The sequence below is a fragment of the Lagopus leucura genome, unplaced genomic scaffold (genome assembly GCF_019238085.1).
Source record: "Lagopus leucura isolate 7727_CA_CO unplaced genomic scaffold, USGS_WTPT01 Super-Scaffold_100009, whole genome shotgun sequence".
Classification (NCBI taxonomy): Eukaryota; Metazoa; Chordata; class Aves; order Galliformes; family Phasianidae; genus Lagopus; species Lagopus leucura.
The window spans coordinates 24,184,985-24,209,279 of record NW_024962266.1 but is presented as its reverse complement, the minus strand read 5'-3'; the positions used below and the strand labels follow the sequence as shown (position 1 = coordinate 24,209,279).

The 24,295-nt window shown below is 41.6% G+C and overlaps 1 protein-coding gene and 1 long non-coding RNA gene across 2 annotated transcripts in view; one reads left to right on the top strand and one right to left on the bottom strand.

Moving 5' to 3' along the window:
• Positions 1 to 24,295, top strand: part of GLIS1 (GLIS family zinc finger 1) — a 176,217-nt gene that overhangs the window by 149,114 nt on the left and 2,808 nt on the right. The window contains exons 7-9 of the mRNA XM_042874148.1: positions 1,926 to 2,070; positions 17,595 to 17,779; positions 23,132 to 23,299. Of these exons, the coding sequence (XP_042730082.1) occupies positions 1,926 to 2,070; positions 17,595 to 17,779; positions 23,132 to 23,299 (498 nt within the window). The remainder of the gene's footprint in view (positions 1 to 1,925; positions 2,071 to 17,594; positions 17,780 to 23,131; positions 23,300 to 24,295) is intronic.
• On the bottom strand, positions 1,897 to 16,149 carry LOC122181587. The gene is made up of 3 exons (XR_006179489.1): positions 16,041 to 16,149; positions 3,631 to 3,902; positions 1,897 to 2,414 (listed from the first exon to the last, which is right to left on the bottom strand). It is a non-coding gene; the product is annotated as an uncharacterized LOC122181587 (long non-coding RNA).

Here is a 24,295-nt window from a genome sequence, read left to right as displayed (position 1 = left end):
TGTTCATCTCCCTAGCCCTGCACCTAAGGGATAGGAGCTTTGCAAATCAGCGCTCTGGATTTAGGCTCACTTCCATAGGGAGTGTGATCTGTGTATTTGTTTTGCTTGCCTCTGTCCATATGTGTGTTGGTCCCCTTCCCTCTAGTACTTTTTTTTTTTTTAATCCATTAGCTAAGCTCAATCACATTTGACAAATGCTTCAGAGATGATTGCGTTCTAACAAGTTACATGAGTTGTGGAAGCTAGATAGCAGAGAGTGGCTCCCAAAATTAGTGTTTCTCTGCAGGGGAGGCAGGCAGGGCTCAGCTGGGCCGTATGCTGCTCGGCAGCAACTGGCACACATGTAATGTCACTTTCATTAAAGTGTCCCAGAGGATATGGGGATGGCTGGGTTGATTCTGATGTGCTTCAGGTTAGGTGGCAGTAGGCAGCCGTGCTGCAGGGGTGGGGTATGAGGGCAAGGGGAGCTGGTGGCCCTGCAGTAAGGCAGCACAAGGGTCAGGGAACGTGAGAGCAAGAGTCACCACGTGTCAAACCGAGTACGAGCGAGGTGTTGTGGTGAATAAAGGTGTAAGAGAAGGAAAACTCACTGATGAACTAATCCCACAAACCTCAGTAAGCATGCTTCAAACAGGGCCTTGTTTGAAAAAAAAAGAGTATGTTTACTGGCTGCAACACTATTGAAATTTATCTTTTGAGAGTTTTCGAGCTTTTGGGGTGAGCTTTGAACAGAGACCATTAAAACTATCTGAAGTCCAATATCCTTAGAGAGCACATATCTTAGATTCACCAGCTTCCTCCAAGCTGTGCTGCTAATATACTTGAGAGGTGTGGGGAGATACAGTCCAACTGTGAAGTGACAGTACATCTGAGTCATGTTGGTATCTGCCAAGCCTGGGAATGAGCATGTGAACAACAAAGATTTGTGGGAATGTATTGTATTATAAAATGGACTGAAACCACCAGCAGAATAATGGAATTCTCAATGTAGCATCCTAGCTACTGACTTACTGTTTTCAGATGAGGCTTTGACGAATAAATCCTAGCATCACCTGGGAACATCTGACTTCTTAAAACTCCTCCTGTCTGGTTTTCAGTGCAGAAAGCAAGTTGTTTTCACTGGCTGGTTGACAAATGTTCTGTCTAGTGGGAGACAGAGATGATATGGTTCATTCTCATAGTTTTGGATCTGTCAGCAGCTGAGGACTCATTGTTCATGAGAGGCTTTTGACTCATCTGAAGGCCCTGACAAAGGTGGCTAGAATCTGGCCTTAGTGGTTCTACTCTTCAGTCATACAGAAACAGATGCTGACGTTCAGCCATTGCTTATCCACCCAGAGAGAGCTGTCACACATTCCCTGTGGCTCCAGATTTTCCTGTTGTTTTCTGCTTGTTATGTGACATTCAGAGGGTTTGGGACAAGTGCCATCGAGAGCCCTGCCAGTAAAGCAGGACACGTCAAAGCATAGCTGACTCACAGCCCGTTTACTGAATGTGTTACTCTGCACACAGTAAGCAAACTAGGAAAGGTGAATGCTACAGGAAGAAAGAAGGCAAATAAAATAGCTCTTACAGAATGCACGAGGACTGACATGCTGTAGCTGGACGCTGTGGAAGCTGGCAAACCTCATCTGCCCCCCACAGCCTTCAGAATACAACGTCAGTGGATGTTGTAGTCCTTCTGTGTGTACGTACTGCAGTGGGCAAACCTCTGTGAGGTGTATGGCAAGTAAACTTAGAAAATAGCCTAAGTACTGCCTCCGTGGATGAAGTAACTTCTGCTACTGCCCTGCAGCAGCGTGCTGTTCTGTGCATGTGTCAAGGTGGGTGTGGGGGACAATGAAGGAGTCAGGAACTGTCACAGACTTACTTAGATGCTCCTTTCCTTGCTTATTTTATTTTGCAACCTGATGTATGTTTCACAGGCATGTACAGTGGTTCCAGCGCAAACCATAATGGTCCCTCACCAGGTATACTGCCTCATGACATCCCTTCAAGACATCATCCTCTTGACTCTGCCCTTTCCAGTCCGCATCACCATCAGTCGTCATTGGAGAGTGCCAGGGAAGGGTATGTGTTGTGAAACATGCTTGGCTTCTGTCTGACTAATTAATTGTTTATTATAATTTGCATGGATGCTGCTTGAATGAAAAATACTGACCAAAAGTAAGCTATGCCATTTGTTTTAGAATCATAGAAAATTTAATTTGAAAGGGAGGTCAAAAGGTCATCTCATCCATCCTCCAAGCAAAGCAGGATAAACTTTGATATTGCCATCAGGTTACTCAGGTCGTTGTTTTTGTCTTCAACAACATACAGAGGTTTCTTTTCTTCATAGAGTGCAATTGCATTTAATGCTTTTTATAATTCTTCCTTGGTGACTTCTTGTAGATTTGGATAAGTGCAGAGGACAGCTAAAATGAAAAAAAAATTCAAAGGGTGAAAAAGCAAGCTGTGACTCACTTGGAATGAAGCAGTATTTGCCTTTGTAAGCTTCATTTGTGTCAGGATGGCAGGCTTTCTCACTTCCTTGCGCTCTGTTAGGACTTTCTGTAATACACCTTGCAGCTGCAAGCGTTAACCAGTAAGATCTTAATCAAGGGAGGATATATTATCACATCAATTATATAGATTGCATTGCTACAGTATGTCATATGTCTGTACTGTTATTTTTTTTGAGGATCTCAAAATATCTCAGCAGTAAAGAACCTGCAATCCACAAAACTCTGCTCTCATCCTAGAAGCTTCTATGGTGCCTACAGTGATACAAATAAAACATAAAACATTTATTCTTTTCTTCTAAGCACTTGGGACAGGGAGGGATACTCAGATTTTGCTTTAATGATGGGAACCTGAGACACAGAGATTGTAAGACTTTTTTTAGTTACTGGTTTGAGGTTCTTTAGTAAAGCCATCAGTGGAGCGTGGATTTTTTCCATCTTTGTTCAGTAACTGTCTCATCCCTTCTTCTGTACGGGGAAAAGAAAGCCCAGAAAGATTTTAATCATTCTCTTTTATCAATGGACAGAAGGCAGAATAAAGAACAGTGCCACTGAGGAAAGTAGGAACAAGCTACTACATCTCTTTTTTTGAATTATCACAGAGGTTACTCAAGCTGTTTGTGCTCAACAGCTCTTTCTCCCTACCCTCCCACCCATGTTCCTGACTTTTTAATTCTTGTTGACAGTCTCATGCCTATGGCAGACAGGTGGCCAACAGGAGGCACTGAGCACAGTGGGAAGATGGAATTTTCAGCAAGTAAATGTGAGGTGTTCTGTAGCACAGAGGGCAGTAAGTGCAAACAGGAGGAATGGAGACTGAATCCAAAATGAAGGTAGTCCACAAGATATCCTTTCCTTACAGCATAGGACTGATTGAGTCCAGGGAACCAGAATGCTTTCCTCTCTCCGCTCCCCAATGCACTGCTTAGCTGTTTCTTCTTTCAGTTGATTCTACGATAGGGTTCTTAGGGGAGGTAAGGCAACAAATCCCAACTGAGAGTGAAATAAACTAAGGATACACTTTAGAAGGTGTATAGTCAATGAATATAAAGTTGCTATAATTATGAAATAAACAAGAGTTTAGCAAAGCAGATTATAATAACAAAAAGAGAATAGATTGAAAGCTTACCCACATCCTGGGCTTGCTGCAAAACTCCAGAGGAGGGATCTCCAGAAGAGATCCTTTCCTACTGGCAGTCAGCTGTTAAATGGGTGTAGGAGAGGTGCAGCCAGGCTCTGCCCCTTCCAGCAGCACAGGTGAACTGCCTGCACCTGTGCTCCCGTGGCTGACTCAGTGCTCAGGTGATCGATCAGAGGTTCAGGCTGTGATTCAGCAGTTCCCATACAGAAGGTTATCTCCAAAGTGGATTTGTTTCTAAAGCACTTCACCTTTTGGTACTGCTAATGAGAAAGAAAAGCAAAGGTTTGACCAGAATGACGGCAGCACTCAGTTGTGCTGTTTGAGGGGCCACAAGCTCCCAGGTGAGTTCTCTCTCTCCCCCCTCATGTTTCCTCTGAATGAGTGCAGCGCTTCCCTTCAGCCCTCACTGTGGGACTGAGCTGAGTTTCTCACTGAGCTCTTCCAGACATTTTGATCATTTGCTTAGGCCAAAGCTTCCATCAGAATGGTCTCTGCTGTTTTTGGTTTTAGTGGAATAAGTCTTGGAGAAGACATCACAGCTGATTTATTATCTCAGGGCTCATAGAGGTAAGTAATGCAAAGTCTTTGCAGAAACACCGTAGTTAATATCCTATGACAAAATATCAGACTGAGATGAAAATAAATTTCTAATTACGAACCAAACATCAGGAAGTGGAGACCAGGAGGTATTTTTAAATAGTTATTTTAAAGCAAGCCGTTTATTTTCATGGCATAACAACTTGGAATTTTTCAGGATCTCAAATACCATTTTCTAAATTGGAATAATCTGCATTCAGTACTGTCAGACCCCGTCCGAGTCCCTTGCTGTATGCGAATTATTTATGCTTACATTTTTAATGACTGCGAAAATCAAGCCCATACATGACATGTTAATTGCCAGTATGGGAAGCTTAGTTTGAACCAACAGTCTTTGAATTTCATTTAGCACAGTTTTGTGTGAACCATTCATTCATTCAAGTTGGAAAAATCAATCACTTGATAATCTAATATTTGGAGCCACTGAATTCGAGAACTGTTATGCCTTTGCCAGCTTATAGCACAATGCCATTACTCATATAAAATAGACAGTTCGCAACAGGAAAGAAACACCTAACACTACCTTTCTTCATGTGAACTGCTCTGCCTTTCTGGCACACATGTAATGTTTTGCCTCATTTGTCAGCTGTCTCAGCATTCATCTGGAAGTAAATGCAAAGAATTTCTATACTGTGGATCAGTATGATGACAAGGCTGGATTGCATAGTTCAAGGCTGCGGAATGAACCAAATGATTACTATCAAGAAATCTAATTACTGAGTCATCAAATATGTAAGATGCCAAAATCTCCACAGAGCAGGGTACAAATAGTGTACTCAAGTTTGACAGAAGATTTAGAATTTTCTTTGAAGGCTTTTTATTTTTTTTTAATTAACAAAATAGAAGCTGTATGCTGTACTGTCCGTTGCCAAAGTCAACACCACGTGCAGCAGTCAGTTTTCCCAAATGGTTTACTAAGACATTTAAATAGTTTGACAGAATTATCTAATGCACTCCAAAATGTTCTAACAAAATCTGACTTCATTACCAAATGTATTTATACTGGCATTATACAATACAGAGAATATGTTTTCAAATTCTAGTATAAAGTGTGTGCTAGACAAAGTAAAATTATTTGAACTTATATTGCTGTTAATTGAAATGAAATGCTTTGGCATCCAGAAAACAGGTTTGTCACGATCCAGGTTGGAATACATATTTATTTTTTATTTCAGGTGGCAAAATGTTACGTTTGCATTTCTTGTAGCATGTGCCACATACAATTGATTTCATTTTGCCCATTGCAAAGGTAGCCCACTTCGATTTGTAGCAATATGAAGATGGAAACATAGCTTTTGATATTAAGTCCTACGTGAGTGTTGCACTTGGCTTTCTCTCTGCTATTTTTTTGCCAGTATTACCCACATCATCTAAAAAATACACTTAGTTGCATTTGTAAATTTGAGTTTAAAATATTTACTGTGATAAACGATCAGTTTAAGTGAAACCGATCTGACTGAAGTTAAATGAGTTTAAGTGGTGGCACAAAGTCGGGGATTTGCACCAACGTGCCTGAATGGCCTAACAAGGTCACTTTGTAGGATCTGAACACAGTCTCTCTATATGTGGCCGTGAGGCCTTCAGTCACTTGTGTCGCTTATAACAGCACTTATGTTCTCCAGACAAGCTGGGGATACTGACAAATAAGAACTCTACCAAGAAGGTGATGTGTCTCCAAGGAAAAGGAAAGTGAAACTTTCTTTTATATATAATGCTTTTATAGATGCTTACTACAGTAAGTTAGGTCATTTCTTCTTTGTAAACACAACGCTAACTGAAGAACTAGTGAGATTAAGGCATTTATGATGTCCATAGGTGATGATTAATGAGAACTTTGAATCCAGTCTTACAATTAGTGTGAGTTTAATATCAAGGGTTAAGTAACCAAAGTTAGATGAAAGACACAACTCTCTTTTATCCAGGCCTCTCACCAGCTAACTGCAACCAGTTCAATGCTCTAGACTCCCCTGTAGAGCCTCTTACCCATACAAAATCACAAGAAACAGGTCTTGAGACCAATCAGATGAAAAGAGACGTTTTAATCAGGGTACTTAAACGTCGGAATTTTTGTTTGCTTGCTTGTTAGCACCTGTTAATTCAAATACCACAGAAATACTTCACTGTAAAGAGATCTCTGTTAAAGGTTTAGTCCTTAATTTCCCTTTACTTACAGTAAAACAAGGTACACAGAGCCTCCCTTTTTGCTCAACAAGGGAACCCCAGATTCAAAATTCCTCATATTTTTAAGGTTGAAAAAAGTATGCAAGATGAAATCTTGTGTGCTAGCTTTTTGTTTGGATTGTCACGTTGTACTTTGGCAACAAGAAGGGTGTAAGCCAGAGCCTACCCACATTTCAGTCCCGTAAGATACACTGCCAGGAGCTTCCATTTTAGATCAGAATCTGGCCCCTGCCCCTGCTCTTTGAGCTAGGAGGCAGCCTCCTCCAACCTCCCAACCTCTGCTCTGTGGCCCTGTGTTCAGCTCCAGCTTTGAGGGCCTCTTGCTCTCTGAGGGATGCTGGCAGGCATACAAGGGGTCTCATGGGTGCCTTCTCATTAGATGGGATGGGACTCAAATTGTGCCTATGAGTTTCACTGTCATCTGCAAGCGGTTCATCTTCTGCCAATGACGGTATCTGATACGAGATTTAAGAAATTGCTCCAAACCAGTAAGAGACTCCTTTCAATAGGCTACGTAAATTCCTTGATCTGCCAGAATCCATGGCCAGACCTGAAAATACACATGTACCTAATTCTCATTACCTTCTGTGATGATTGCATGTCTTCGCTACTTATGGCTGAATTTCAAGTTTGTGAGTTCATATACATAAAGCGAGGAGGAATTGCTTGAATCTTTGTATGAAACAAGCTTTTACTCTAGAAGTACTCAGGAGAACTGAATACCTACACAGTTTTTATAGCAGTTCCTAGTTCCAAGGAGATGCATCATTCATTCATTGTGGATTCCTCTGGAGAACACTCTTCACTTATAATAGAATACACAAGTCAGTGTTTCAGGCTTTCTTTCAAAAGCACTAAAACCAATAACAAGAAACAGATATCTCTGACAGCTGAAAACATTTTCAATGGAGGAAGCCAAGAACCCATCATAATTTATCTCAGTGTTATAGACCTGAGCACGCAAAAGGGGCATCAGTACATCTGTCCAAAGAAAGAACAATGTACAGGTGCGGAGCTGAGGTTCATGTAACAAAGAAAATCAGTAATTAAAAGCATCTGGTTTCAAATCCCAAGTCATTTATCTCATTGTAGAAAATGTGATCAGAATTCATTTGTAATCATGTCCAGATAGACTTTTATAGTTTTTTTCCCCCTTAAAGCAAAATTAGCATTAGAATAGACTGGCTGCAACAATACAACAGTAACTTATGGCCTGATCATGAGGTAAAATATTGTTTGGCCATCAGCACAAATTGATGGACACGTATCTCATTTTTGTTTCTAATAGGGCTGGATTGACATACGTTAGAGAGCCTTACCCCAAAAGCGAGCACTATGATCACAGTCACAGAATGGCTGAGGCTGACAGGGACCTCTCAGTCCATCAGGTCCAACCCCTGCTCAAGCAGGACACCCAGAACAGGATGCCCAGGCACACACCCATGCAGCTCTGCAAGGCATCAAAGAGCCCCCACGTCATCTCAGGGCAGCCTGTGCCAGACCCCATACCTGCAGAGCACTGATGTGCTTCCTGGCATTCAGGTGGAGCCTCCTGTGTCCCACTTTGTGCCCGTCGCCTCTTGACTGGCACTGGGCATTGCTGACAGGAGCCTGCCTCTGCTCTCTTTGCCCTCTCCCTTCATATATGTATGACCATTGGTAAGATCTCCCCTTGATGACTGCCCAGAAGAGACCCTCTGAGCAGAACTATTTTAGTATAAGATTAAAGACAGTTACAAGAGTGGGAGGGAGTTTAAATGAATTGGTCAGAGCAAATCAAGAAAAACATAAAATGGATTTAATCACAGCTCATCTGTATTAATGATTTTAGCTATTACTAGTTTTTATCTGCAGGTAAATCACATGCTTACACTACACCTGTAAAGCTCATTTTTCCTTTTTCCTTTTGGTTTTCTAAGCAAAACTTCCCCAGTTAGGTGTAAGTTGCATACACCAAACACAGAAATTTGCCATGGTGTAATAAGTCGTTATCTTAACATCTCTCACTGCTCAGTATACTGCCTTTTACAGTGTAAGCTTGAAGAAAGCAGCATGAGGAACCTGTAAAGAATGCATGTACACCTGGAAGTGTCTTGCTGCATACTTGCCATAGAATAAGGACCTTAAATGACTAAAATAAGACAGAGAAGTCAAGTGTGCAGTACACATCGGTATCTGTGTTTGATTGCATGTCTTTCTAATTTACTTCCAGGCAGTCATTTGAACCTAAGGCTGTGCTTTTTATCTAAAGATGTTTTGATACTATTTAAAGCATGCTAATATGTAATTACTTCTGTAATATATTTTCCTGTCAGATTGTTAGAATAAGATTTCAAATCCCCATCAGGTCAGGCAGCTTCCACTGAACTCCACTGATTCATCAGTTTCTTTTCAAGGAAAATTACCAAATGAAAGCTAATAAATAAAAATGTCTTTTAGATTGACACGGTTCCAATAGCAATCAACAAGATTTAACTGCTCTGCAGAATTTGCATATCAGGTGAGAAGTGTAGAAATATTAACATAAGAAGGTCCTTGTTTGTGTAGATGTATCTCTTCGTGCAGATAGTGAAGTGGGTTACAAAATATTACAAAAGTACCCCCAACTATGAGACTTGTGCAGGTGTTAGAAGGATTGCAAGTGTTTCAGTGTCACTCTGGATCCAAAGAGAAGGTCTTTGGGAGTACCAGGAAAGGACTCCTCTGGGTTCTCTATCATTTTCATCCTGATGCTGCTTTCATATCACTGTTGACTGGTATTATTATTTTAAAGCAACGAAATGACTTAAGAATCTTAAATCATGTTAAAAGCTCCTTTGGATTGCGTTCCCCATAATGTTTGTGAAACCCCTCTTACTCTGAGTATGCTCACATACTCACTTGACACAGGGAGAGGGTGAGTGAAGACGTGGAACTGGATTAAAGTAATCCATCGGTTCTATGATTCTATAATAAAACAGGAGGCATTACTTTTGGAGAAGCCTTTGTAGTATCACAGAACCCTAGAATAGCCTGGGTTGAAAAGGACCACAGTGATCTTCTAGTGTCAACCCCCCTGCTATGTGCAGGGTCACCAACCACGAGACCAGGCTGCCCAGAGCCACGTCCAGCCTGGCCTTGGATGCCTCCAGGGATGGGGCATCCACAGCCTGCTTGGGCAACCCACCTGAGTGCACCAGTAGTCCATACTTACCTAGAAGCTATAGGAAAGGACTGGCATTTCCTTAGTCCTACACACACTGTGTTAGCAGCAGAGCCAGGAGTAGAGGCCAAGCCTCCCAATAGCAGGCATTGTTTTCAAGCTGGCTACAGCAAGAAAACAAAAAACAAGATCATGGTGTCCTATCATGCAGACATAGAACAGAGAATGAGTATCATACAGGCTAACAACTTGTTTGCTCACCGTTTATAGAAAAGGGTAATAAAATGCAGCGATGCCCAGCAAGGTGCTTTTCAATGAAGGATTTATAACATATCAGGGAGAGAGGGGAAGAGGAGAAAGGAAGAAAGAAAGAGAAAGAAAAGATTCCTTGCATTCCAGAAACATAGCCAGAGGCACCTGGCAGTGATTAGTGCAAAGGTTCACCAAACTTCAGATAGAGTCCATCTTAAAAAAAAGGAAAAAAGAAAAAGAGTGAACAGTGTAACTGTTTCCTGAGCATGTGCTGACAGAAATTCCCCTAGGGCAAGACCCAGAACAGAAACACGTGGCAAGAGATTGGGCGCTATCCAGAGACCAGATTAGCAGAGCTTTACACATCATTTTTAATATTATGGGAAGAGATGAAAATCAGTGTTAACTTTTTTTTTTTTCCTCATTTGAAAAAATAATTTCCTAGTCCTGGAACTCAATTGGACTTTCTCACAATATAAGTAACTGTAAGGCCTGGGGAGAGAATTTATGAATGGAATGGTTAGCATGCTGGATTTTACGGCAGAACCTGGTTCCGTGGAAACATCTCAGATTTTGTAGCTAGCTGCAGTACGCTGTAGTAACTTATGCCAAAATATAGAGCTTCTCTGCTTAGTGCTTTTCATGCTGTTGCTTTATTATAGACTTTTCTCTTAAAAACTCTCAACTGCTAGGTAGTGGGATGTGTCAGTATGGTATACATGAGAGCTGTGTTACAGTATGGTCCTAAACCCCCAATATATTAAAAGTTAGAGATAAAGGACAGATGTTTTTCAGTCTGGATTTGGTCCTTTTTTCACTGAAGTCAATGGGATATGGGTTGAGGTTGTTTGTCTTGCTTAGAAATCTGCCAATCAAGCCATCACATCATTAAAAAAAAAAACACCAAAAACCAGACAGTTTTCATATTGGCAACATCCTGATCTCAGATATTTCTATTTTGTGGTTATACTTCTTTCAGTTATTATTCAAGAATCTTAGTTCAAATTATTTTCATTATTTTCCAACTTTCAATTTAATTAAAGCATTTTCTGCTTAAACGTTGTGTGTGTGGGTTTTGGCAGTTAAGACAGGATGAACCAGATGATGAAAGAATTCCTCTTAAAACAGCTCCAAATCTGGCTTTACAATTTCTTACTCTGTTAATTTGTCCAGCAACAGTTACTGAACAGCCTAGCAAAAATAAAATATACAACTGTTTCTTACTCAGACTGAGTACTGTGGATGAATATAGAGAACATACTTCCATCTTGACACAAAGGTCAGAAAAAAATCCATCTCCATATGCATTTATTATGGGTTCCTTATTTTTCAAGATTGTTGGAACATGACATTTTGCATGCATTGTGAAAATACACAATTTTTTATGCACTGCTGTCTACTAGGAGAAACCAGAACCAGAGGCAGGACAAGTAAACATAAAGCAAGCTAACAGTACTTGTAGCCTACAAAGTCTTTGGTAGAGATTGCTGCTAACTCACAGCATTCCTACATAGTTCCTTCACATACATCTTTCTTATGATTTAATCTTAACACTTATAATAAATGTTAAAACAATCACAAGAAAATTTAAGTCTTGTTGAGACTTCTCTTTGAGATTCTTAAAGATCTGTGCTTTTTAAAAATGAGAGGACATAGATTAATATCTTCTATATTTTGATTTTTAATTTAACAAAATCCATCTGTTAAGGTTGAGATTTCTGTGTTTCCACTGCTGTGAGTGGCAGATGCTTTGCAGCAGAGGTGAGGAAGTGGCTCCTGGTCTGTGTCTGCCATTTGTGTTAGTGGTTCTTCATAGATAGTTCTTCTCATCGGACTTCAGGAGCTTACTTAAGAAGGGCCATGAAATCAAGCGATTTAAGATAATGTTTAACACAGTATAGAAATGTTTGCGGCATTATAGACAAGATATGTTATCAACTCAGGATCAGTTCTTCCAATACCATTCTGTGGATGATGGTATTACAAAAACAAGACTTTTCTGACTAGTCTTTTTACTTAACTGCCTACTGATGCATCCTCAGGAGAGCAGTGCACTAGACTTGCAGTTCCATCTGAAATCATAGGTCCCTCAAGACCAGTATTATGTCTTCAGCGCCATCCTACACATGGTGCTTCAAAGGGAGTTTGAAAAAACCCTCCATACCTGGTCAATCGCGTGAAGTTGTATGATGAGTGAAGAGTGAGAATTCCTCTCTGATTTCTTGGGCGATCAGTTTACATCCTGAAGCACAAGATTTGATTACCTCTTGCTTAGCATGGAAATGTTGGTTTTGGCCATTAAATTATTCAGCCCGTTTTTACAGCACTTATCTCGACTGTTTGATTCCGTGACTTCCTGCGGCTATGACTGCCCCAGGCCAGAGCATGCTGCATGAGAAAGTGCTCCTTTTGTTTGAAACCAGCCTGCCTCTCCCAGTGGTGAATGCCCTGCCACTGCTGTGTCTTCAGCAGGCTGGAGAGGAGGCTGGCTCCTCTGCCATGCCACTGCATTCTGAAAAGCTGTGTTTCAAGTTCACTTCCTCAGCGCCACACTTATAGCTTAGGAAATTTGACTTGCTGAGAAACCTCTCTCACTCTTACTATTCTAGTATTCTTCAGCTGGTTTAACTCCTGCAGTGATTTAATACATCAAAACTGAAAGCAGCTCTTCTGTATGCAGTGTTGATGCATAATATCTCTAATTTCTCCAGATTTGGTTTCATTTTGCATCCTGCTGTCTACATTGAGTATATTCAGATCTGTTTTGAGTTTTCTGCAAGCACCTGAGTAGCTTGCCAGGAAACAGAAGTATTTTCAGTGAACAGTCACCAGTTCTCCCTTGCTTTATCCAGATCACAAGTAAACATTCTCCTTAGCACCTCCCTTCAGACCAGGTAGGTGTGCAACATGAGCCTCTTGGGCCGTGGTGCTACCAGTTATTTGTAACTGTTAAGCAGCAGCACTTTTGTCTGAGATGCATGAAGTACTGAAGATGCTGTTTTGGTACCATGGGGACCCAGAGAAGTTAGAGGAGAACAGGAGATAAGGAGGCAAAGGCTTCCAGGTTTTGGACAATGTATCCTCCAGTTAGGGTGTTCACCATATGAAGCAAAGCTTGAGACATGTATCCATCACAGGTACTCCTTCCAGGCTAGGAGGATTTCTGGGCACTGCACCGCAGTGCTGACTGCCATACAGAAACACACCCAGGGAGCACCACAAATACAGCAGAAGTTTCCAGCCTACAGATTCCTGTGAATCCACAAGCTATTCCTAAGAAACACACAAGATACTGAGAAGCACCTACTATCATTAGGTCCAAAGTCACCAAAAGTCTTGAGATTAAAAGACTTTCCTACTTGCACCATGTATCACATCCAGGAACGTTTTTTAGCAACAGCAATTCCATCAGTAGGCAACTAAAAATCTGCTGGATCAGAGAGGAAATCCAGCTAGGAACATCATTAGTGTCTATACTGGGAAATAGATAGGAATAAGGTAAGAGCATGATTAAGATGTTACCCTTCTCCTAAAGGACATAGTGGAACACTAAAAGCCTTGCAGTGTTTTGATTTGTTACTTGAGATAACGAAAGCGCTTTATCATCAAGCATCCTTATAGAAAGGTGGAGTGTATTGACAGTCCAACTAGATCAGCAGTGGAAGCAAGCTGTAAGAACTGTTCGTCTTAGCTTTGTCAGTAGCATTAGTGAGATAGGAAAAAGATGCATCTTCTCAGACAGAAAGAATCAGGATAGTTAGGAGCCTTAAGTTTAATGAATTAAGGATTTTTTTCATGTATGCGTATTTATCTATAAGCTGCCAACTATATATATATATATATACATATATATATACGTATACATATATACACATATATGCATATATATATATATATATGCACAGATATACCTTAAAAGGCCCCAAAAGGACCTGCAGACTTACTGAGTTATGCAAGTTACAATTGAAATAAAATATAGGGCATATATTTATTATTAATATACAAACCAAAGCAAACTGTGATTGTAGTACAGCGTTAACAGGAAATGTACAGGCTGTTAGTTACTGAAACATATGCCTGAGCTACTGCCTTGGAATTTTTGATGTATCCAGCTGAGTTTCTGGCTTAAGTAGTTCAATGTTTCCCCTTCCATACAAAAGGCATCTCCTTTTAAGTGATTTAATTTCTATCAGGAATGATTCTGCTTATCCTTTAACAACCTGAGTTATCACAGTGACACGATTAGTAGACAAACATTTAGGACAGAATTAAAGGCAGGGCACTGGTGGCTGGACAGTCAGTTGATGAAAAACTTCTTGAGTCTGCCAGAATACATGTGCACACAGAGAACAATATTTTAGGGGCCAGCTTGAGCTGTCGGCATTGTGATGGCTATTTTAAGGAGGCAAATTCCCATATTGGCCACTTGTGCTAATACAGATTTTTCTGCTAAGCAATGCTCTTTCCTAGCTAAAAACTGTTCCCTAACTTAATGTGAAATCCCATACATGGGAGAGACTGAGGAGAAAGCAGTAGATTCATGGTTACCTGCTCAAACTGCATGAAACCCTTCACATGGAGAAGGCAGAGAGCTGAGCATTACACAGAGCTCTCAGGGTTTCAGCCCAAGCTGCTGCACTACAAGTTACTAGGATACTGGCTGCCTGCAGGCAGCAATGTTTGCTGAGCCCCAGCACCATGCAGGCAAAGCAAGTGGAAGCAGGGAGCTGGCAGCACAGCTTGCCTGGCTGGAGCAGAGCCCCACACCTCCTCACCCTGCTGCCTCCTGGCAAGGCGCTGGCGTGCCTCCCTCCTGCAACAAGCCATTGCAAAGCTTTGAGGCACAAACCCTGGCAAAACCATTGAGCTCATACACAGGAAAAACAAGAATGCGAAAGAATGAGTGGGGACAAGCACTGCTTTAAAATAATCACAACAGCCATTCAATTCGTCTCACAGGGTTAAGATTTAAATAACCTTTTGGAAGAGCGAAACGGGGAAGCTGGCTTTTTCAGAATTCCCACAGCCAGACAACTTTAATGTACTGTTTCTGCTGTGCAATATATTTGCACAGAATTTAAAAATGCAATTTCCCCACAGGGCAAACAAAGCCTTCAGTACAGAGCAGCCAGGCAGGCCCGCATGGGGCTGCATCTCCAGCAGTGGCCAGCACATGGCATTCCCAGAGCAGGCGCAGAGTGCCTGCTCACCAAAACTATTTTCCTCCCTCATTCAGAGTGGTTTCTGGCTCGTCCAGCCTTGGAGTCTTCACTACATCTTTTGTTTCTCTTCAAAATGTGTGTGTGGTCATTATCCATATAAATGTCACTATCATGATCTCTTTTAGCTGTTATCCTTCCAAAGAAAACAACTGCAATCTTTTAATCTGCTTTCAGATAGAAGTATTTCCTGGCTTCTGCTAGCATTTCTGGCATGTCAAGGACAATGTCTCCATGTGCCATTTGAATGGGCTGGTGACCATTCTGTCACTTGTGGTCATGCTTTGCCAGCACTCCCTGGCAGCATTGGATGAAACTGCAGCAATGCTTTTCTGCAGGTTCCAGCAGATAAAGGCAGCCCCATCTGCATGCAGTCCTCACCACTGACACATGTTGGAGAGAATTTGTGGAAGATCCATCATGTAGCCGGGCAGCATGACAGATAGTTTTGTTTACTGTTTCTCCACTGAGTCATTTCAGGAGAAAACTACAGCCACATGGGAGCTGATCTTTGAATTTAGCTGCAAAGAAACTCGATATTTTCCCCAGGGCACCTGGTCCTCAGCAGAGCTGGCTCCAGAGAGCACTTTCAGCCTGGGACCTGATGAGGGCACCGCTGACCTTGCACTGCCCGCCTTGCTGCAGCCCCACTCCCTCATTCCTGCTGTGTCTGCAGCCTGAGCTTTTCTTAAGTTTTTGCTGCAGAGCTCTTTTTAATATGACCCTGAAACAAAAACAAGCAAACAAACCCCACAGACTACTAAGATTGTATTTGCATATTGGCTTTATAATTCTGCTTCAGTTATCTGTACGCGTTGCAGACCTTCGCTTATGAGGATTATGTTTCTCACAAAAGGTTTGTTATCCAGTCTTTAGATATTTGGCTTGAAAATGTCTTAATCCACTTGTATAGCCAATGAATATAAAGATGTTATAATTATGAAATACACAAGAGAGTTTGGCAAAGCAGATTATAATAACAAAAAGAGAATAGATGGAAAGCTTACCCACATCCTGGGCTCGCTATGAAACTCCAGAGGAGGGATCTCCAGAAGAGACCCTTTCCTACTGGCAGTCAGCTGTTAAATGGGTCTAGGAGAGGTGCAGCCAGGCTCTGCCCCTTCCAGCAGCACAGGTGAACTGCCTGCACCTGTGCTCCTGTGGCTGACTCAGTGCTCAGGTGATCCATCACAGGTTCAGGCTGTGATTCAGCAGTTCCCATACACCATTTAACAATACTTGCTTATTTCTTCAGTTTAGTTTGGGGAAATTTGATCTCTCTGCAGTCTGTATTGCGTGCCTTATTTTTGTGTTTTGAGGTGGTGGAGTTATTTCATCGTAGGATTGGCTTTGACCGGTTGATTTATTTAAAGCCCTGTTAATAAGCATCACTGTGACACTATGCCACTGTGACAGCTTTTGGCAGTGTTCCTCTGCCTACATGTTAAATTTGAACATGCTGAAAGCTTGCTCCAAGCAGACCCCACATTTGAAGTGCAACCCTGGGCTATTTAGCAAAAAACCATTTGTCACAGCTATAGTAGGAAGTGAAAAGGTCCAGTTTATAACAAGTTACTCATTTGCAGGGTTAATTTAATGCAGCTATAAAAGAGGCTTAAGCCTGAATGACCAGATTTTTGGTCATGTCTCCTGCACCACGACATCTTTCTGTCTGAACGGCCAGAAGAGTTCTCCTGCATATGGTTCATTCCACGTGGGCCAGCTGCTGCACCTGCCTTGGTGGGCCGGGGGCACTCTATGGCCAGGGGAAGCATTGAAACCTCTCTGCCAGTGGTGGAGCACAGCCCAGGGATTTCATGGCAGAGGGCCAGCGAGGCTCTTCTTCAGCTGCTCCAGCCTGCTGTGGGAACACGGGTCGGGGTCTGTCCCCCAGCAGGGCTGTCCCAGCGCTCCTGTTGCTGGCCCGACTCCTGGCTGTCCATGGGGAATTTCCATCTCTCAGGCTCCACCCTGCCCAGTTTTACTCTGAGAGCTGCTGCCACAAGCAAACCCTTATTCAGGCCTTTTCTTTGAAAGGACAGTGCCAGCTGTTACAGTTAATTCTGTATTTCTTGCAGTGAAGTCTAAAAAATACTGTATGAGGAATAATTGAAAACTAATGCTTTTCTTTGTCTTGGCTGAAACCCGGGTAGAAAGCTTTACCCAGTACAACTACTGAGGCACTTGAAAACAATTTACATGCTTTTACTTATTCTGACTTATTCTCCACTTCTGTTTCTGGACGTGTTTCTCGGCTTACAAAATTTCAAATTAAAGCTGACCCGTGTCTCAGTTGCTTTCTGAGGAGTGATGTCATTTTGATTCTGTCACTACGATTAGTACAGGAAGCCAGTGTAAAGAAACATAAATCATTTTCTAACTGCCTTCCCTGCTAATGAAAATCTGAAAGCAGCAATGCATTGTTATCGTTCTTCTACGGCATAATTTATAGCTGCAAAATAAATGTTTCTCAAATCTTGCTGTCATGTATGTAGGACCTTTCAAGTATTTCATTTTCCCATATTTGATATGTGAAGTTTTTCTGAATTTTCTTTTTCTAGGCTGGCTCCCAACATAATCTCTCCACTTGTCAGCCCCCTGAAATCATTAGTTCCACCTTCCCTACTGCAGAAACACAGCTCTCCATCGTCGCACAGCCAATCACCAAATGGGCAGCAGTTTTCTGGAATACCAAATAAACCGTACGCTCAATTTCAAAATCAGTCTGTACAGCAGGGATCTCAAGGTAACTTCCTTTCTTTTTCCTTTCTTCTTTTTCAACTTTTCTGATTCCTAGTTGGGAAAAACTAATTTACTTCAGTTTTTGCATTTTCTGCTCAAGTTATCATATTAAGGGTCTGACAGCGTTCCAATGGGAACTCCGACTTTTAACCTGCTTTTACTGAGGCAGAGTCAAAATTCCAGAGCATTTTTAACTGTGATATCATATTATGACAGGGAAGGGTATCTCAGCAGCACATGTATTGCATTTATTCAGCTTCTTTTTGGGATGTGGTCACAAAAAGGTGTTTGCAAGAACAAATTATGCCCACAGATCACTCTGATTCCAAGATCAAGTGAAATAGTGCTGACTCACTCCCTGACTGTCAGAGGTTTGCTCTCACAAGGCAGTAGATGCCTACCAGCTACACACCTCACCTGACTGAATATCCAGCCTTCATCCAGTTTAGAGAGAGTGAGTCTGCCACATCAAAAGTCATTTTAGCTTGCATGCTAAAACAAATGAAGAGGTGCACCCTTTGGCAGTGTTCTGTTCTATCCACTGATGTTGTTCTATCCGATGGTACCAGTTGTGATCTTGGATAAAGAAAGATTATTTTCCTATTTGATATTCAGCAGTTTTGTTTATATATTGTTATGTGTAGTAAAGATGCTCTGCAGAGCTATAGAGTGTCAGTGTAATTTGAGGGCAGGAGTGGCAGCAGTTTAGCAGCTATCCCACTGCTTAATTTAAAGCACTTTTTTGTTCTGAATTACCCAGCCTTTTTAATGGTAGCTTCTTTTCCTATGCCTGAGTTCTGCTGTGGTACCTGTACAATTTTTGAGGTATAAATTAGCAAGTGATACGATTAACACAGATTCTTCCAGTAGCAGAAGCTTGCATACGTAAGAAACATGTTACGTAATCCAGATGGTATGCTGCTGAAGTGTGGTGAACATTCACAGTGAAGAAGTGTGCAGGACATCTGTCTGGTTGCAAGTGTAACCAAGCATGTGAGTTTGTACAGGCAGATAACCAGTTTTTTCAAACTCTCTTCGCTGCTGTACTGTCGTTTGCATAAGGTCGTTCTTGGGTGATGGAGGATTACATAGGATTAATTTACCTGTGGGTAATAGGGGAGCTTTGCCTCCTCTGAATAAATTCTAAGGCAGTGCAGGATTTTAGCACAATTTGCAGCTGTAATGAGGTTCCGTATCCCAACACTTCCCTCTGCCCTCCAGTCCCTGAGGACCATTTTTGCTCTTTAGTTGGAAGGCCTTAGCCTGAAAAGTTAACGCAGATTATATTAAATGATTTGTGCCAAAGGAAAAACTAACTCAACCTGATGCTCAACAGATTACTCAATTTTAAAAGATTAACTCTGTGAGGGAAAAGTGGCAGATTTATGATAGCACATAATGATACATGATTATGTTACTATAATGAGCTAAATAACTACAAACCACAAGAGGAAAGTTTAGCAGCTCATTACTGTGGCAGAAACAAATGCATAGACAGAACAAGTTTTGAACCACTTAAATAAATTGACTTTATTCCTTAAGAGAACCATATTTCCTTTTGAATGAATTGCTGCTTTCTAAGCGTTATGTCGTAGGTTTTGAAAAAGCAATAATTTTCCACTTTGGCCAAATGTTGAAGTATTATTATAAATTCATAATGGAATTGGTCATTCAAAAATCAATTTTGATTAGCAGCCTTTGAAATCATTTGCTCTGTAACCTGTATTTAGCTCTGCTTGCTTTAAGTCTTTTTTGCATCTGAGTTCATTAACAACACGTTTTTCTAATGGATTCCTCAGAGATTTGTGAGCTTTGAATTTCTGCTGAAAAAGGAATGCTATGTAAGTTTAGCTGCAGAAGTAGACGCCTGTATAGAAGTATATAGATAGTGTGGATCTGCAGTTTTCACAAGACAGCGCTGCATCGAGCTGGTAGCAGAAATACTGATAATGAAAGAGTAATAAGCTGCAATGTTTATGTGTTTAAGTCTGGTTGTGGTAAGATCACACGGAAATCAGCATATGCTGAAATAATTTGGCAGGCAGTAGAATCCTGTAGTTAGTTACACCTGACAAGCTTTTTCCTCAGAAATTGTATGCAGTCTGAAGAACTTATTTGTACATCCATGGGAATGACATAAGATGGCACGTAATGGACATATCCCAATCATTTGTTCATCACATCGTTCATTTTAAAGCTGCTTAAAGTTTTAAGGTTGTGCCTTACAGAAGCAGCTGGTGCACTGTGTGAAGTGGCAAACTGCAGTTTTTGTGTCACAGGTTATTTCAAAGCAGAATTTTAGCTACACATTACACGTGGAATTCACTTTATTCCTGTATTAACTGTTATATTTCTACCTGTACTGTACATAGAACATGTAATAGCGTTCGTTTAAACTGACAGGAGCTCAGAAAATGTGATTTGAATCAAACAAAGTGAAGGGAAACCTGAAATCCATGTGGAAAAAAAATATTAGTGAAGCACTTGCCAAATTGGTGCTCCTCTCTGCTCTCCTGGCAGGAGCAGTGCTGTTTACACCAGACTAGCCTTCTTGCTTACTTCATATTTTAACCACTGGAGAGAGTTTGTAAGAACTTGTAAAAAATGTTCCGTGCTTAATTTTCGCTAGCCAACTATTTGTGGTTGCTAATTGAACCATGAGATATGAGATTTTAATTGTATGTCAGGTCCTCATATTTCTGTGATAGGTGCATGGGAGGTAAGCCAGGCAGAAGTAAAGCATTTCAGAAAACCGAAAGGAACTGAAACAAAATGGGGTTTGGAAAACAAGGCTTACAAAGAAGCGACGGAGGGAACTGGGGCTGTTCAGTCTGGAGAAGGGGAGGCTGAAGAGTGACCTCGTCCTTCTCTGCAAGTATCTGAAGGGTGGTTGCAGGGAGAGCTAGAGAATCACAGAATGCTTTTTTCAGAAGAGATTTCAGTCTCTTTTCTCAGGTGACAAGGCAGGTGGGTAAGTAGTGGAATGGGCTGCCCAGGGAGGTGGTGGAGTCACCATCACTGGCAATACTTAAGAGATGCGTGAACGTAGCACTAAGGGACATGGTTTAGGGATGGGACTCAGTAGGTCAGGTTGATGGTTGGACTTGGCACCATTAAAGGTCCTTTCCAACCCAAAGATTCTATGATTGTACAATGAAATGGAATGAACCGAAAGCATCGTTAATACTGAATGTTTAAAAAATATATAAATGCAGTAAAGTTCTGTCTTGTACTGTATATCCAAAGTAAACATTGTATTGTCTGCAAGCATCAATTTCATGTCCTGTGGTTGTGTAAAATTCACAAAACCTTATCTGGCAAGAGCACCAGTTGTTACAAAAGCCCTTGTGGTTGCTTTGGCTCACATGGCCTTTCGATCTCATCTAATTACTTTGGTGTTTGGAAATACAGCCTTTAAACAAGCTGGGAATTTTCCCTTTTTGTTAGTGTAAAAGTTACACAAGGCTCAAATCCTCTGAAGCAGTCTGACTGGCCTCTTGAATAATACCAGGCTACTGGAGGCCATCAGCATCCTCCTACCAAAAGAAACTGACTGTTCTGCTGAAGCAGCAGGTGGGAGAATAGAAGGAATAGTAAAACTCATGAAGAAAATCTTACTGACATTGCAACTCCCTGATCCTGCATTACTGCAACCTGGAGGTATGCATAGGTTCATTCACTCCAAGACTGACTTCCACCTTCCAGGACAGTGCGGTGCTCAAGGGCTGCTGCTTCTGGCCCTCTGTTACACCAGTCCTGCTGACCATGTAACAGACCCATCTGGGACAGGGGGAAAGACCAGACCTACAGGGGCAGCTGGAAGCCTGGTGCTCAGTGCCCAGGGGCTGCTGCTTCAGGCTCTCTGTAATGCCAGCCCTGCTGACCCTGTAGTGGACCCATCCAGTTCTGTAAGGAAGGCCAATCCACCCAGGCTGGTTGGCGGTCTGGCACTCAGTGTCAACCAGCAGCTGTTCCTCAGGAAGGACCAGTTTTTTGTCCCTGTCCCCATCCAAGTAATGGTAACTGGAACGGCCGGGTCCCTTTCTAGTGAATAGAGATGTGGACGTAATGATGGACAGGAAGAGAATCAGGCTGTGTTTCATCCTGTTTTGTCTCAAGGAACAATCTAAACACACAAAGCAGCAGTCAATCAGAGCAGAGCTCGCAGAGCTCCAGCAATAACAGGAGAGATCAACTGCCCCACATGTCTGCACCGGGAGGGGCTGCCAATGTGACTGTACATAGTGGTGTACGCCCCGCTCTGGTGTCACAGAGCCTATCCTCGGGGAACCAGCCATAGTATTCCCAGCGAGCCCCAGTGCACTCTCAGGACCCTTGGACTGCCTTCTAAAGTGCTTCCAGAGCTCCTCTGTGTGCCCCAGTGTGTCCTTCAGCATTTACAGAACCTCCCAGTGTGCTCTCAAGCACACAGCATTCTCAAATTCCTTTATCAAAATGGAAAGCACGGCTGTGTATTTTTGCTATTCACATTTAGCCAATGTATCAAAATCCATGGAGTTATTTGCCATCACTTGAGCTGGCACTGAACTGCCTCCCATTGCCTGGTCTCAGGCCAGCTGGGTTCACAGCGCACCAGTGGTCAGTGTTAGGTTGGTGCTGAGGGGCTGGGCTGGGCCACTGGGCAGAGCAGAGCTGCCACCGTGGTGACACAGGGCAGTGTGAGCTGTGCTGGGCCACATGTGGCCCGCAGGCTGTGGGTTGGACATGCTGCTCTTAGCTGAACACAGTCTTCTCCTGATGTCCATGTGGAGTCAGACCTGCATCTCCAGTGCCATTCTGCTTGCAGACTGTGGCCCTCTGTGTTCACGGAAGAGTTTTCATTTGAAATAAGAGTAATCTGGGAAAGGAGAAGTTTAAGGTACTCTTAAAAGAAGTTGGAGTAAACAGTGCTTTCTCCAGCAGTGCATAAAGCACGATGAATGGGATAAGACTTTACTGTGCTATAAAGACAGCAATTAAATATTACATGATTGTACTAAAAGTAATTCATTATAAAATCCTTCCCGAAGGAGTTACTATCCTGGACCTGATCCAGTGAAGTACTCACTATTAGCTTTGAACACAAGTGGGTTGTGGAGTTCATTCATCCAGTCTCTTCTGTTGCCTGAAAGGAAGCACATCCTTGACATTTTTGCTAGATTGGGATCACAGTCCACAGGGACTGAGTCTGACACAGCTTTTATATTATTACGTCTTCTAGAATAGTGTGATCATTTTTTCCATAGTTAAAACTGAGGAACTGAAAAAACCCACAATAGTAATGAAATACTGTGACAGAAATGGAGTGAAAACCATTGCAGTAGTGTTAAAATGTGTATGCAATATCTGTTTTCAGGTTACCAAGGCAGCTTTCACTCAATACAAAACTGTTTCCACTATGGAGACTGCTACAGAACAATGGACCAGTCTGTCACCAGTGATGTGCTAACAGGGGAATCCCATTGCTTTAATCCTCTGAGGCATAATGGCTATCACATACTCAGTGCACCTTTAGCTTCAACAGGTAATTTATTCTGCCTATAAAAAATTATCTGTATGATATTTTTAGCAGGATGGGAAATAACATATTTTGAAGTCAGTATTATTACAAAAATATGTTTGCACTTGAAACTCAGTCACTGAAATTCATCTGGATCTATAAAAATCCCACAAGGAAAGCAGTTTTTTTCTTTAGTTCTATATTGGTCTAACAGGCAGGTTTTCCTTTAGTTATGCTGGATGTCAGAGAGAACACAAACCTTCAGGAGACCTGACACATTTACTGTGTGGGCTATTCATTGTACATGTCTTCACATGTGCTCAGGCAGGTTTTTCTGATCAGACTGTAGTTGAGAACATAGTCAGCAAGATTCAGGAGAAAGGAGCAGCAGCAGGAACTTCCTGTCTGTATAAGGATAAACGGATGGCTTTGCTTTACAACACTGATATTTACAAAATTGAAAGACACTGCTTTGAGAAATTCCACTAAAAGTATTTGGTAGTTCCTTTTCATTTGGAAGTTCTTTTCCATTTGTGTACTGCACATTCATTGCAGCTGTATTTCCCTGTTCAGCGGCGGATTTGCATGGGGTAAAATTCTCTGTGAGTTACAATATTTAGAAGACTATGATATTTCAATCAGTACTTAGTTTTGCATTTTTCTTTTTTTAAAACTATAATAAGAATTAATAGAATTACTGAAATCAAACAGAGTATTGTCAGAGCTATGAAATACCATCATTTACTCCATTCTTTACTTACATGTCACTCAACAAATTTTTCTTCATGTTTGCATTCAGAGAGCATCTCAGCTAGGGACAATACTGAAAACATATGTTTAAATGCTCTTTGAAATGGGGCCTGAGTCAGACCACAAAATTAGAGCTGACTTTCCTGTTTGTTTTGTATTAAAGGAGTCTCTGTTCAGAGAGTGCATGCATTTGTCTCGTGTTCCTTACTAGAAAGTGTATGCATCAGTGATTAACACAAGGGAAAAGTTGAAGATGAAGTTTCAACTTCA